This window comes from Porites lutea, chromosome 12, assembly GCF_958299795.1.
Source record: "Porites lutea chromosome 12, jaPorLute2.1, whole genome shotgun sequence".
NCBI classification, from domain to species: domain Eukaryota; kingdom Metazoa; phylum Cnidaria; class Anthozoa; order Scleractinia; family Poritidae; genus Porites; species Porites lutea.
In genome coordinates, this window is record NC_133212.1 from 19,076,464 (window position 1) to 19,090,496 (window position 14,033).

The 14,033-nt window shown below is 38.7% G+C and overlaps 3 protein-coding genes and 1 pseudogene across 3 annotated transcripts; 2 read left to right on the top strand and 2 right to left on the bottom strand.

The window, feature by feature from the left end:
* Nucleotides 1–2,271: 2,271 nt before the first annotated feature.
* LOC140921239 (uncharacterized) lies at nt 2,272–3,272 on the bottom strand. The gene has a single exon (XM_073371218.1). The coding sequence runs from the start codon at nt 3,190–3,192 to the stop codon at nt 2,704–2,706; it is 489 nt and encodes a 162-aa protein (XP_073227319.1). The 5' UTR covers nt 3,193–3,272; the 3' UTR covers nt 2,272–2,703.
* Nucleotides 3,273–7,567: 4,295 nt separating this feature from the next.
* LOC140921223 (uncharacterized) lies at nt 7,568–8,632 on the top strand. The gene has a single exon (XM_073371201.1). It carries the CDS (start codon nt 7,619–7,621, stop codon nt 8,105–8,107), a length of 489 nt encoding a protein of 162 aa, XP_073227302.1. The 5' UTR covers nt 7,568–7,618; the 3' UTR covers nt 8,108–8,632.
* A 1,048-nt stretch (nt 8,633–9,680) lies between these two features.
* Nucleotides 9,681–10,376, top strand: LOC140921626 (BTB and MATH domain-containing protein 36-like; annotated as a pseudogene).
* Nucleotides 10,377–11,479: 1,103 nt separating this feature from the next.
* LOC140921625 (uncharacterized) lies at nt 11,480–13,122 on the bottom strand. The gene has a single exon (XM_073371631.1). It carries the CDS (start codon nt 13,105–13,107, stop codon nt 12,535–12,537), a length of 573 nt encoding a protein of 190 aa, XP_073227732.1. The 5' UTR covers nt 13,108–13,122; the 3' UTR covers nt 11,480–12,534.
* Between the last annotated feature and the right edge of the window lie 911 nt (nt 13,123–14,033).

The window sequence follows — 14,033 nt, forward strand, 5'->3', positions numbered from 1 at the left end:
GCATTTTCACTTAGGTGATCATTTCATTAACTCTCATTACCTCTTCTCTTGACAATCTATGGATATTGTTAGGAGAAAATTGGTTTTGGTCACTATTGGCACGTAAAGGGTTTACTGTAAAGGAACCGTGTCACGAAATTCAGCCAAATTAGGAAATTACAAAATGCCCGTTAAATTAAGAGAAACCAGCTTCTGGAGAAATATAAAAGTAACCGCTTAAAACTTTAAAACACCACGGATGGGCAAAACTGAAGAAGATTGAAACGGATTGAAATTATGGTTTTTGAAAACTGTTCAGCCTAACAGTTCTCTGCTTGCAACTTCAAAAATAATGCTCAGGAGACATATTTGTTTGTCTCGGATCTCTGATTTTGTAATTTACATGCAATTTCTTTGCTTACTTTAAGTTCCATATCGATTGAGGGCGAGTAATTGGCAAAATTAAACAAAATGAACTGGACTGCCGTGATACAGCCCTTTTAAAGGGGCTGCCTTGTCACGGCGTCTAGTTCATGATGTTAACCCTTTAAGCCCTAAATTTGATCAGCATCAATTTTCTCATTGTAACATCTTTGCTTAGTAAAACATGATGGTAACAAGAATTAAGGGATTGATCACAAAAGATGAAGTTAATTGATACTCTAACAACGTCTCCCCACTTCTTCTATAGGAATGTATAGAGACAACAAATGAGAATTTAAATTTTGATAACAGGGTTTTATAGGGTTAATAATGCCAATTTACTTTCCAAGGATTATATCGAATTCAAAATAGACAGACTGCAAATTATCTTAGTTGCTAAAAAATATATATCTACGTGTCGCAACTGTTCATCAGTAAGGCCAAGAGAAACCTTACAAACAACAAAATGACCTTTAAACAACTGTTAGGTTAACGAGTCTTCATTGAAAAACGTACAATTTCAATCCGTTATAATCCTTTTGAAATTTGCCCATCGGTGCCTTCTTTTATATTTGCTCCGTTATTTATAACACTGTTTTATTAGTTTGCTACACAGCCGTTTTTTAATGTCGTCACGCAACGCTCGTGGGGAGGAGCATTGCGTGACGACTCTTAAATCGGCTGTGTAGCAGACTACTGTTTTATAGGCCTTTTTAAATTTATATTTGGAGCGATTAGTTCATATGTTTCATTCAATTTGATGGGAGTTCCTACCGTTAGAAAATTAATAAAATTCGTGATTCAGCTCCTTTAAGCGTTTTCGAGCTGTATGGTCTACGTGGCGGATATTTTAAGCTTTCTCAGAATTGGTAGATATACTACAAGTCCTTTCAGACCTTGGTTTTCATTGGCCCGAGTGAGCAAATGTAACCCAATTAGCCTTAGCCTTTCTCTTTTTTAGCTGTCAATTCATCTCGCAATGACTATGTTTATCGATCGTCACCTTTTTGTTTATGTAATCATGTAGGTGTTATTTGGTTTTAGAGTCGTGTAATGTCTATCTTTCTTTCTGTTCACACAGTTTGTGATCCAAACCTGTCCTTATGATATAAACATCGCTTCGACAACGTCATAAATCGTGAGATTTTTACAAAGTCACTACGTCGTTGGCCCGGTAGTACGCAGAAAAGCGGGTAATCCCGAACAGAATAGCTCCACGCACTCGTCGTTAAAACGCAGAGGGGCAAGAGAGGATCTATCGATCGATTGTTCTAAACTCGTAGAGTATGAAACATATACTCTGTTGCTACTCTATCCGTAGTGTGAACACCTTCAGTCTATGTTACTTAATCAACCGCTTGGCTCCGTCATAGAAATCGCGCCGCCACAACCGTTCTTCAGTATGAATCATAGAAGCCCTATCCAGTATGGTGTAAACATAGACTAAGACGATGTAAGAGTGCCAAATTTGGAGATTTTACCCAGAAGTCCTTAGTCTTACGGGAAGGCAAAGTAAACCGTGATTATGAACCCGGCTTCTTCCCATAATGCCTTGTGTTTTACTCATTAAAGTTTCCGCCCTCTAGTTCGCACGTGTCATATTGCATGATCTCTAGAAAGAACCGCAAACTACCGTTTTCTCATTGCGGTTTATTAATCCCACCTTTGACTGTTTTTCTCTCGCGTGGCTACAGCATTCCAGAGAAATTAATTCTACTAATTTGTTTTCGTAGTTCGACAGTATTATAAATGGTCATTGATGAAGAGTGGGGAGATGACACATGTTGATGTAAAATTAACTTTACAGTCCTTCAAAGACTGAAGTGGACCGTAACATTAAATGAATTACGAAATAATTAGTCTCATGAAAAATCGTAAACGTCAATTTATTTTGCGTGCGATCGATGAAGCAAAGTTCACTGAAATATATATGTAATAAATATTATATAATACATCAGAATTTTCCCTCTACATCACAGATAAATATAAATAAATATACAAGCTTATACACCTTTGCCTTACAATTTGAAAACAAAGAGCTTGATAAAATTTCGGGGTAGAGCGGTATAATACATATCTTTATCTCTTTTCTTTTTGTATATTGTTAAGATTTATGTCGTTATATTTAGTCTCTCAGTCACTGCTCGTGAATAACTTCAAGGTTTTATATCATAGCAGATGTTGTTTTCTAAGAAAACGACCAAAAAATAGTATGGTCAGCTTGCATCTGTTCTGTAAAGAGAGTTTCTCTTCTACAATCTCCTGCGTCGTACAGAGAGGACTTTGTTCATTTAGTCTTTATTACGCAATTGGAGACCAGTCCAGCCATATCATGAATTCCCAAAAAGAAATTTTGCCATCATTGAGCCTGTCCATAGCTGCAAAAACTTTATCCATGTCTTGTGCTGGATATCCCAGAAATTTCATAAGCGACTCGAACTGCATTCTATCCAAAGTTCCTGTGTTGTCGGTATCGAAATCTTTAAAATGCTCGAAAGCTGTGCAGAGTCGGTCGAATTTGGAACTGTCGTTTAATCGCTGGAATTTTTCCTCGCTTCTCAGCCATTCTTTGAATTCACTGTAAGAGATCCCCTGATCTCCATCTTTGTCGACGAGAAAGAAGTAGATTTGAGCCTGCTCAAAGTCAAGGCCCAATGCTTCCTCAAGAAAAGATTTCATTTCGTTCTCGCCAAGTTTTCCATTTCTTTTTGTGTCGTATTTGTCAAAAAGACTGTGAATAGCGATCGATGGAACGCTTCTGTTGAAAAAACTCAAACCGCTACCCGCCATGTGAAGTTAAATCTCTGAAAATCTCCTCAGTGTGTGATCTTTGACTTTGTTTTGGGAAATAAACAAAGAAGGGGGACTCGCGTTCCTTTTATACCCTAAATCGTCATCACTTCTTATGTCACGTTGCATTTTCTGGGAAAAGGTTAATTAAGGCCGCAATGGAAATTAACATGAAAACTCCGACGAACGTGACCTTGAACTTTAGCCAAATGTTAATGAAATGCGGTCAAAGGAAGTGACTTAAAAGGGGGAAGACCCTTTCAAGATATTAAAGTAAAACAGGTGCGCTTTTTAAAAAAAATGTAAACGCAAAAAAGAAGATAATTCATTTGGAAAAAAGAATATTTATTGTTTTCCCTAGAAATTATGATTAAAACAGCTTAAAAATTATAATGAGTATATTTCGTCAAGTGTTATTGACTCCTGGAGACACTAGTATTTATTCGGATAAATACGTCCGGTTTCTAACGCCAACGACGCTTTTTGTGTGGCAAACACAACGTCATGTCCTGATGTATTGAAACGTGCCTTGGTGGCGCTTCAAGACCACGTTTCTTTGCCCTTTAAAATTTACCAACAACATTGGGATATTTGAGCTCAACAAGTGATCTTTGTTTGTTTGATATTGTACTTACGCCATGTTGGAGCGAGGAGAAACGGCTGTATTCGCAGGCGAGGCCGACTTCAATTTTAATATTCGAAACAAATAGCCCTGAAAGTTTGCTCCTCGAACAGAAGTCTGTAGGTTTTATAATTCACCAATATTTGAAATACTTGTTCATTCGAAAGGGTCTTCAAAGGAAGGAATTTTCACCGCCTGTTGCGATATTAATATAAACATGGTGATTAAAATATGTGGACGGATGGATGCTTGCCAAACATGTTCTGCCGTCATAGGGGGCCATCAATTTCATGAAGAGGAATGAAATGACCTTTGACTAAAATCATTGACGCACAACGGCAAGAGTAAGCATAAAAAAATGACAGCTGAAATGCGGAAGATAGAGTTTGCCCAAAAGTGCTGAGCGTTTGAGATTATGTCAATATTGTTCTCTAGGCGAGAAACAATGAACTACAGTGTTTCTTTGAGTGTTTCTCACAAACGAAACAATACTCTTTTCCTCTATTGATAATTTCGATCCTTGTTTTGCAAGGAAGTTTGTACCCTGCGAGCAGAGGCCCTTTGATCTTCCTTGATACGTCGGGAACCCTTCCTCTTCCCGATGGCTTTTCTAGGAAGATCGAAGGGCCTCTACTCGCAGGGTAGGAAGTTTGCCACATCCTCTATCTGGCATTAAACTTAGCCGCTATATATTTAGAATTTTTCTTTGTATTTTACAGTTACAGTATTATTGTTATTATTTTCTCCGTTATATAATCCTATGGTGGCTAAATATCTGGCGTTTTTAGGGGGGTAAAGGAGAAAAGAGAAGCAAAAAGGGTCTGACACCAGTCACTTAGGCTGTTCATAGAGCCAATAGACATTACATTGGATTGAATTGAGGGATAAATTCATAAATTTTAAGAGAAGAAAAAGTATTGTGGTATCACTTATATACAAAGAAGTCTTTTTATAACAGGAGTTTAAAAACCTGAGCAGGCTAGGCCATGAATAAAATATTTAAGAACTTCAAATAGCATAGAAACAAACCGCAAGAAGAATCCAACGATACTCATCGCGCGCAGGGGTAATGTAATGGATCGCATCCTGTAAGAATTACATCTGTACCCGAAATTTAAATTTAACAAACGCTCAATTTTGTGTGGTAAATATAATACATCCGAAAGTACTAACCGGAGTACCCTGGGTGCCAGAGACTTTTCATGCGCGGTTTCCGGTTTCGGCCGAAGACATGTCGGCCTGCGGCCGACACCCGGCGAAAGCTCCTCGTCGCATGCGAGAAAAAACCTATATACCCAGGGTATAGCCGGAGCGGTTTCTTTTCAACAGTCTCGACCAATGTATTGTTCCCCAACCACATTGTGATTCATACATGACGTTGTGTTTCTTCCTATTTTTTGCGCTCGCTTACGTATTTGTTTACAAATGGTCGCGACGCCCCGAAAACAAGGACAAGCGTAAAGAGGATGAATAGACGCTTCACACCCAAAAAGAATTTCCGGAAACAAAGTTCATCTTTGTGACGTCAGAGGTGTCATGTACCTGTACAACGCACGTGTTGTGAACTACGAACGCGCAAGTGTTTTGCCTCGTTGAAAGGAGGCAGGCGGGAGAAAGGAATGAAGATACCCGGGCGGGGGTTGCAAGGTATGTGCCGCTGGCCTCTCAGAGCCCCTACCCCGTTATAGTCTATTCTGTTGCCAATTATAGACCCCATCTTAGTCACTTTTGGGCAAACATGTAATTTTCGCCATCCCAACTTAGTCACTTTCTGTTCATGTATCTACCTTATTTCACCGAATGAAGAACACTTTACTTTTCACATACAGTACAAACATTCTGGTACGTTTGCTAACCGTAAATATGGAGAACTATCTTACCCCAAAATCAGAAAATGTGCGACCCCATCCCGGTAACTCTATTGAAAATGCGACGCCATTGTAGTAGCTTGTAGTCAACCCAGTCGTGAAAATGCGACCCCATCCAGCGGCACATCCCCATTGTAAATGGCCGTAAATCGGCTCGGAAACCACACAGGAAAGAAGAAACACACAACTCAAGCAAGGTTAGCCGATTTTTATTTAAATCTTTTTACATTTGTAGGCTACAGAAACAATTCTTTTCTCCCATACAAACCCTTATATTTAGAACCTTACGCAACCGTGCTGATGGTCATATTTCGAGCTTGGGCTACCTGTTGGGTAAGTGAGTTTTATATTCTAATTCGCTACCCCGCTCAAACGAATATAAAACATTTATCATGTAACAAGCAACCTCAATTGGGGTGTGTCAACACGAGCCGTGTGCGACCCTCTTTATTATGCCTTCATCAACAGAATGGATGGAAATAATACAACAAACAGAATGAAAACTCGGAAATGTAAAAAATTACAGCAAGAAAAACAACCCAACAAAATGATCTAAACTATGCTCGTATAACAATGATTCATACAAAACGTGCTAAACTTTTCATATAGCAGCATGCAAAAAACTACGTCTAAGAGAAACCCCTGGTCACTGGGTATTTAATTTTGAGGGCGTAGGGACGGTCGTAAGACAAGAATGAATATAAATGAGAACAACTCAAATATATAGCCTACCGCTAATGAAGCAACAGAACAGCATACCATGTAACACCCCAAAGAAAAGGTTACGTAACCCATGATAAATACATATCTTTAGCAGAGCGTTTACAAGGCACGTAGGGTAACCCTCTTGCTAGGGTAACTCTAGCACTCGGGTAGGGTTACCCTAGCGCTAAGGTAACCCAGTAGTTGCCTTTTAAACACGTCGTGTGAATAAAGAAGAAATATGCGAGTGCTAGGGTAACCCTAGCACCAGGGTTACCCTCCCTCCTTGTAAACAGGGCTTACCAAAGTCTTAAAATTTTCGAAGACTTGAAGAAAGGCACTGCCGGTACGTATGTCCCAAGGATGAGCTTCACCCAACTGATCACAGCAATAACCGAGAACAAGCCGGAACAAACAGGCAAATAACTTTGTTTTTGCAGACGTGGTATGACAGAGCCTACCCCAACTCCCCCGCCCCCCCCCCCCCCCCCCCAAAAAAAAGCAGTGCATAAATTAAGGGCGTAGGCTTGTTTAGAACCTCAATCAAATTACCTTGCGAGCAGAGGGTTCTTTCTGGCATGGCATTTTATTGCTAGGAGCCCATCATTAATTGATAAGCTCCTGTTATAGCTGAAAGAAGTCGTGTGGCTTGTCAGAAAGTACGTGACTAACTTAACAGCGACACGGACGACTTCGTATTAACACGTTGAAGTGCTAAAGACATGCCAGAACGAATAACCTTTACTCAAAGGGTGCAATGAAATTATTTTATTGTTCGGAGAACTCGGAATTTTTTCCCACTGAGTCGCTCGCTCCTTTTCGAGCAGATGGCTGAAATTTGGACTAAAATATAACCTGATGATAATCTAACATTTTTAGCTTTAATTTTTTGGGTAAAAAACACGGACAGATATAGTACGGTTGAAGCACGCAACAACGAACTCAGTTAGGAGAATTCCAAATTTGATAGATTGAATGTAGAGAGGCACGTCTTAGCAATGCTGTGTGATTGAACTCGAGTGGTTTTTAATTAAAAATTACAATTTATGAAATAAAATTTGCGTTTATCGTTTTTGCAAAGATCACCCCGCACGTGATTCTATTTTAAGATTAAATCATCAAGGAGCCCGGCTATGGGTATATAATAGACCAAGAATTCACATTTGCCACAATTATACCCAAAGCCGATATACCGTGCATCTGATATACTTTGAAGAGACCGATATCTAAAAGCATGCAAACAGGAGTCAGCTTTTTCGACAAAAACGCTCCGAAAGTCGCCATTCGTAGTCTTTTTGACAAATACGATGCGAACAGCAATGGGAAGCTTGAAGAACAGGAAATGCAGTTCCTACTGGAGGGAGACCTAGGCTTCAGTCAGGAACAATCCTGGGCCTATTTTCTACTGTTGGACAAAAATGGGGATCATAATATCTCCTTTGAAGAATTCCACGACTGGCTTCGCAGCGGGGAACGCTTCGAAATTTTGAACGACAAAGGCAAGTATCACTCCCTCTCGGAAGCACTTAATTACTTCAAAAGTTTTGACTCTGACAACAGCGACACCCTTGACCGAGTCCAGTTCGAAAAGATGATGAAGTTCTTTGGCTATGAAAGTATAAACATGGAGAAGGCGTTTGCGGAGATCGATAAAGACGGAAATGGAGCAGTTTCTTTTTGGGAGTTCATGGTTTGGTTAAAATGGGTACCAGTTCTCAACTAGCTGGGACAGGCAGAACTGAACATTTTGCCTACTTTTATGCAGCAAAATTGATATGTACTTCTTGTAATTTTAGTATGTGAAGTACCACTGATGTACGTTATTAAAATAAAATGCATCCTAACGCTCTAGGGCTCAAGAGTCCACATTGACGATGCAGGACGTGAGGCAAAAGGACCATCAAATTTGACTTTAATTTTTGTACCTCAGAAACAAAAAAGGATGTTTTATTTATGCCAGGTATCTAAGTATCGCAATTTGTTGCGTGCTTATATTTATAAAATCATAAAATATAGAAACATGTAATTTACAGTTATATATAATCATAACTATAACAAAATTCGCAAATCTGATTGGCTATCAACTGCCCTGATATGATTTCAGCCTTAATAGGACAGTTTAATAGGACAGTACGCGTCATGACTAACTCATTGAAGAGTACGCGCCATCACGCGAGCGCTTAAATGTAAATGAAAACTATTGGAATTTCTTGTGTTTTGATTAAAAAAGAGCCTTATATGTCACAAATTTTGTTAAAGGTACGATTAATTGATAACAGAACTTCGTGTCGTCCAGTTTGGTCTGCTATTACCTATACTAATCATACTCGTGATTACTGAAACAAATCGGACTCCCCCTACTTGATCGTCCCACTTTGTTTTAACAAAAAAATCAATCGTATGATTACAGACCGAAGGGGACTCCACTCAGTCCTATTGCCATTACAAACACTCGTCCCAATACGGATGGCGGTTTCACTTTATTTAAATGTATTTAGACTTAGCTTTCGCCTTTTTTCCTGGTATTGTTTCTTAGAAGAATACGACTTTGCTACTAAGATTTCCGGGCCCGATTCCTGAAAATTAGCGCTAATCCAGGATTAAAATTTTGTTCAATTGTTGTATTTTACCTTCCTTTGTATTGCTTAGAGTAACAATTTCTGTTACCATCCTGTATCTTGGAGTGAAGGCTCGACAGTTTTTGTAATCTCGAATGGCATGTTCTTAGACAAGAAAACCTTGATTAAAATTTAGCTTAATCCTGGGTTAAACTTAACCATCTTTCGAGAAACCGGGAACTAATTGTGTGTTTACCGGTATCATGAGCTGAAAACCGACATGACGTCACTCATCATGACTCATGCATGCAGAACGTGCCACTCAGATCCGTGTTAATTTTTCCGTATAAATTTTTCTTGTAAAATAGCCCCCCTTTTCATTCGTAAGTAATAAAAACACACTATGAAAAATGTAAAATCAGACAAAAAGCTCAATAATGACACGACTCACGTCAATGAAAATGCGCAATTAAATTAATATAAAATCGTACGTTAACTTCAAAGAATAGAGTGTAGTAGCAATAGTAGCAAAAATAATTTCGTCATAAAAAATTTCCGGACATAAAATTTTCTGTTTTCAATCAAAAGGACTGAAGCGGAGTGACGGCCGGGAAAGACGAACCAAAGTTGTTTTAACCACAGTCAACACACCCTTTTTAAACAATTTGAAATTTGAAAACAAAGTCGATGTTGTTTTTGTTTGTTTGTTTATTTGTTTATCATCGGTGAATTAATTTTAATCAACCCTGGAAATTAAGCGATGTCATTCTAGTTGTGGAAGAAGAGAAATTCCATGTTCACCGCGCCGTGCTTGCTTTGTCATCTCCTGTCTTTGAGAAGATGTTTTGATCAGAATTTCAAGAAAAAGACAAGAAAGAAGTGACCCTTCCCGATAAAAAGGCAGACGAGGTTGAAGGATTGCTTCTGATGTTATATCCCTCCGTGGCAGAGAAACAAATAACAGAGGAGATCAGAACTGTTTCTTTCTGGTGAACCTTGCCCACGAATATCAAATAGAGGCCATTGTTCGGAGATTTCGAAGATTTTATGGTTGAGAATGTAAAAACTAAAGCGAAAGATTGTATCATTGCAGAATTGATTTTTGCACGGAAGTATGAATTAGTGAGATTGAAAAGGGCGACTATCGAGCGAGCTTATAATCTTAGCCTGGAAGAGTTAAAAAATGACAAAATGTACGACCAAATCGAGGAAGATGATCTGATGGATGTCATGGAAGGGATTATGTTACGGCAAGGCAAATAACTGCAAGAATTTAAGCATCAGTTTCAAAGAAATAGAGGAAACATTTTAGCCATAAATGAACGCAGCAACACTGCTTTGAAGGAGTTAGAGATGATCGCTAGGCAACTGGTTATTCATGCTGGTTTATGGATCCGTGATTTGAATAATTCCGATCCCTTAGTAAGCTGTCTTCTAGTAACTTCTTCTTGTATTGAGCATGGATGAAGGAAGCGATTACTGTATAACATGCGACTTTGCGAGATGCCGCAGTCTTAGAGAAGTCTCAAAAAAATTGAGCTCTATAAAACACTCTCTAGAGGATATCATGAAGAACGTCCAGCCGGACAAAGAAACCTTACTAATGCCTTAAATGCAAAATACCAACAGGCCATAAGCAGTGTAGCAAACATGGAGGGGTGAATGAATTTTATGCCTCAAAAAATTAGGCGTGTCATTGAGACTAGAGTTATTTATCGTGGCAGATACAAAAGTAACGAAATTATCGTTTGTGTCACTGTGTATAGACTAATCGTTTGAGATGTAGTTCATGGTGATGTTTCAACTGCTTAGCAGTATGGTCTTCTTCAGGTTATCCTTCGACGTCAGGTGAATATGCGGGGCATGTTAAAAACATGGTCTGGATTGGATTCGTAAAAGTACGGACCATAAGCCCACCTAAACAGAAATACACCTCCATTACACTATTTGATTGACCCTTAGTATAAAAAGTAAAAATAAAATTGTTATTTACCCCTTCATTAATTTCATGGATGACAAATGCCGCTTAGATTTTGACACTAGTGTTGACTGAATCGACTAGAGAACTCTAAAAACTTTCAGCAAAAATTTTTCGATAAAAATTCTGTCAGAGGTTATCCATTACAGTTCTGATATGACGTATGGTTTGTTTATTTTGTATACTTCGGCACTAGTAGAATAGTAGGAAACACCGGGGTTAGACTGTTCACAGTCCTCTATTTTTCCGTAAGATCGTCGAGATCGAGCGCTTTGCGTTACGGGCTGCCATCTTGCGTGAGTTTCAAAACTCAAGATGGCTGCCATAGCTTGCCATTAACGTAAGACGCGATATATCTCAACGATCTCACGAAAAAATAGGGGACTGTGAACAGTCTACACTCGGTCTTATATAAGTTTGGGGTTATTGTAGCATTTGAGGATTTTTTTGTGTGTTTTGAATTTGGGATCTTATATTTGAAGGACTTATGAGTAGAGGGGCTTATTTTTGGAAATAAGACTAAGGGCTTCGTTTTCGAAGAACAGGCTTTGAGACCAACGCAGAAAAAGGATACGTACTTTATTGCGAGTAATTTGATTATATTTGATAGAAATTAAACTTCATTAAGTAGAAATCTGTTTTTTCTATAGCCTATGAGAGGACTTGTTAAACATGACTGGGGCCTGACTGGATTTGTGAAAGGAGGATTTGTAAAACATGGATCAACTGGCTGATGAAGATGTAAACGATTAGTTAATAATCGCCAAAACAGGTGAAAAGCATCAATCCTAACAACCATCTCTGCTTTTTTATAATATAAAGAGGGCGTATCTTGTTGTCCTCCAATCCACAACATTACATTACACTTTAAACCACAGGCAGCCCAAGCTCAGCAGTGAGACTGAATGAATATATAAATGCATGAATGAATAGCGACGAATGGAACGCTTCTGTTGAAACAACTCACAAAACCTATCCGCCATATCAATCTCTTTAACGTGTGATCTTTGACTTTGTTTTGGGAGATAAACAAAGAAGGGGGACTCCCATTCCTTTTATACCCAAAATCGTCAATTTCTTATGTCACGTTTGCATTTCCTGGGAAAAGGCCGGAAAGGCTAACAGATGCATTTTATGGGTGTGAAAAAGTCGAGAAAACGTTCTGGTTTTATGATTTATTCAGTAGCTAAGAGACAAAAAAAAGACGGAATAACTTAACGTAGCCGCATGCATCAACTAATTATAACTGCACGAAAAATTCTAAATTTAACAGACTTAGCATAGGTGCGTCTAGCCTGCTTGGCGGGCGTTTGAAAGGGAAGGGAGAGGGAGTTTCAGGCGTGAGAGAAACGCGAGGGCGCGCACCCCTCGCTTTTCTCTCGCGCCCAAAACCCCCATTCCCTTCCCTTTCAAACGCCTGCCACGCAGGGTAAGGCGCGTCTTATAAGCAATGCTGTGATTGAACAAGTAATTTATAAATTCCCGTCTCGCTTTTGTTTATTACAATGTAAATAAATCGATAATAACTTAAAATTCTCATATTTAAACTGTAAGGAGTACATAGAAATTTGCTGTATGCAAAATGTTTAGTTCTGCCAGTCCCATCGCAGCTAGTCAATTGAGAACTGGTACCCATTTTAACCATACCATGAACTCCCAAAAAGACACTGCTCCGTTCTCGTCTTTGTCCATCTCCGCAAACGCCTTCTCCATGTCTATAGTCTCATAGCCAAAGAACTTCATCATCTTTTCGAACTGGGCTCGGTCAAGGGTGTCGCTGTTGTCAGAGTCAAAACTCTTGAAGTAATTAAGTGCTTCCGAGAGGGAGTGATACTTGGCTTTGTCGTTCAAAATTTCGAAGCGTTCCCCGCTGCGAAGCCAGTCTTGGAATTCTTCAAAGGAGATATTATGATCCCCATTTTTGTCCAACAGTAGAAAATAGGCCCCGGATTGTTCCTGATTGAAGCCTAAGTCTCCCTCCAGTAGGAACTGCATTTCCTGTTCTTCAAGTTTCCCATTGCTGTTTGCATCGTATTTGTCAAAAAGACTGCGTATGGCGGCCGTCGGAGCTTTTTTGTCAAAATAACTGAATCCTGCTTGCATGCCTCTTAATATTTCTTCAAAGTGTATCAGTATGTTATTGCCTTTGGCCTGTATGATTGTGGCAAATTGAATCCTTGATCTCATATATACACCCTTGCGACACTTTGAAATTTAACCTCAAAATAGAATCACACGTGAGGTATCTTGGCAAAAAAGATATACGCAAGTTGTAATTTTTAACCCATCAAATTTGATTCTAATATCTCATATGGTACCTTGGAGACAAAAAGGACCTTAAAAATATGCCAAGAGTGTTGCAGTTTACTGCCTGCTGGGTAGAAACAAATAATTTACATGCAAAACACTCGTATTAATATGTTGTTTCACCTTATTAAACACTATTTAAGCTTATGTTTTTTCTTTATTTACTCGGTATTTTTTCTTGGAAGAACACGATTTTATTACTTGAGTTCCGGTTAAGTAGATGTGTATTCAGTTCAAGAAACTCGTGAGGTCGACTTGTTGTCTAAAACGTCAGCAGTCAGAGCAGTGATGTAGAACGTGCCACTCAAATCATAGGAGATGTCTGCACGTAGGCAACTCAGATCAGTGTGTATTATAAGTATGAGTTTTTCCGTGTTAAATTTTTCTCATTTTCTTTTTAAAAAACGTTTCTCTTTTCAGTCGTAAGTAATAAAAACACACTGCAAAAATGTAAAACCCAAGACAAAAAAACGTTGACACGACTCACGTCCACTTGCGAAATTACTGAATATTTAAAACTTAAACTTTAATGAAGTAGATTGGTGTAGCAATAGTACCAAAAATAATTCGTTTTAATAAACAAATTTCAGCACGTAAAGTGTTCTGTTTTCGATCAAACGGGCTAATCTGATTTCCTTGCACACACCCTGTTTAAAAACAATTATTATTTTGAAATTTGAAAACAAAGTCGATGTAATTTTTGTTTGTTTGTCCTTTTTTTCTCTTGGGTCACTATTCGGTCAATATCCCGACATCGGAATACTAACTGAAAATAGGGACAAATGTGTTGAACGCCGGGGTTGAAC

Bases quoted from the DNA above. Each gene is read 5' to 3' on its own strand.
- LOC140921239 (XM_073371218.1), bottom strand. From the start codon at position 3,192: ATGGCGGGTAGCGGTTTGAGTTTTTTCAACAGAAGCGTTCCATCGATC.
- LOC140921223 (XM_073371201.1), top strand. From the start codon at position 7,619: ATGCAAACAGGAGTCAGCTTTTTCGACAAAAACGCTCCGAAAGTCGCC.
- LOC140921625 (XM_073371631.1), bottom strand. From the start codon at position 13,107: ATGAGATCAAGGATTCAATTTGCCACAATCATACAGGCCAAAGGCAAT.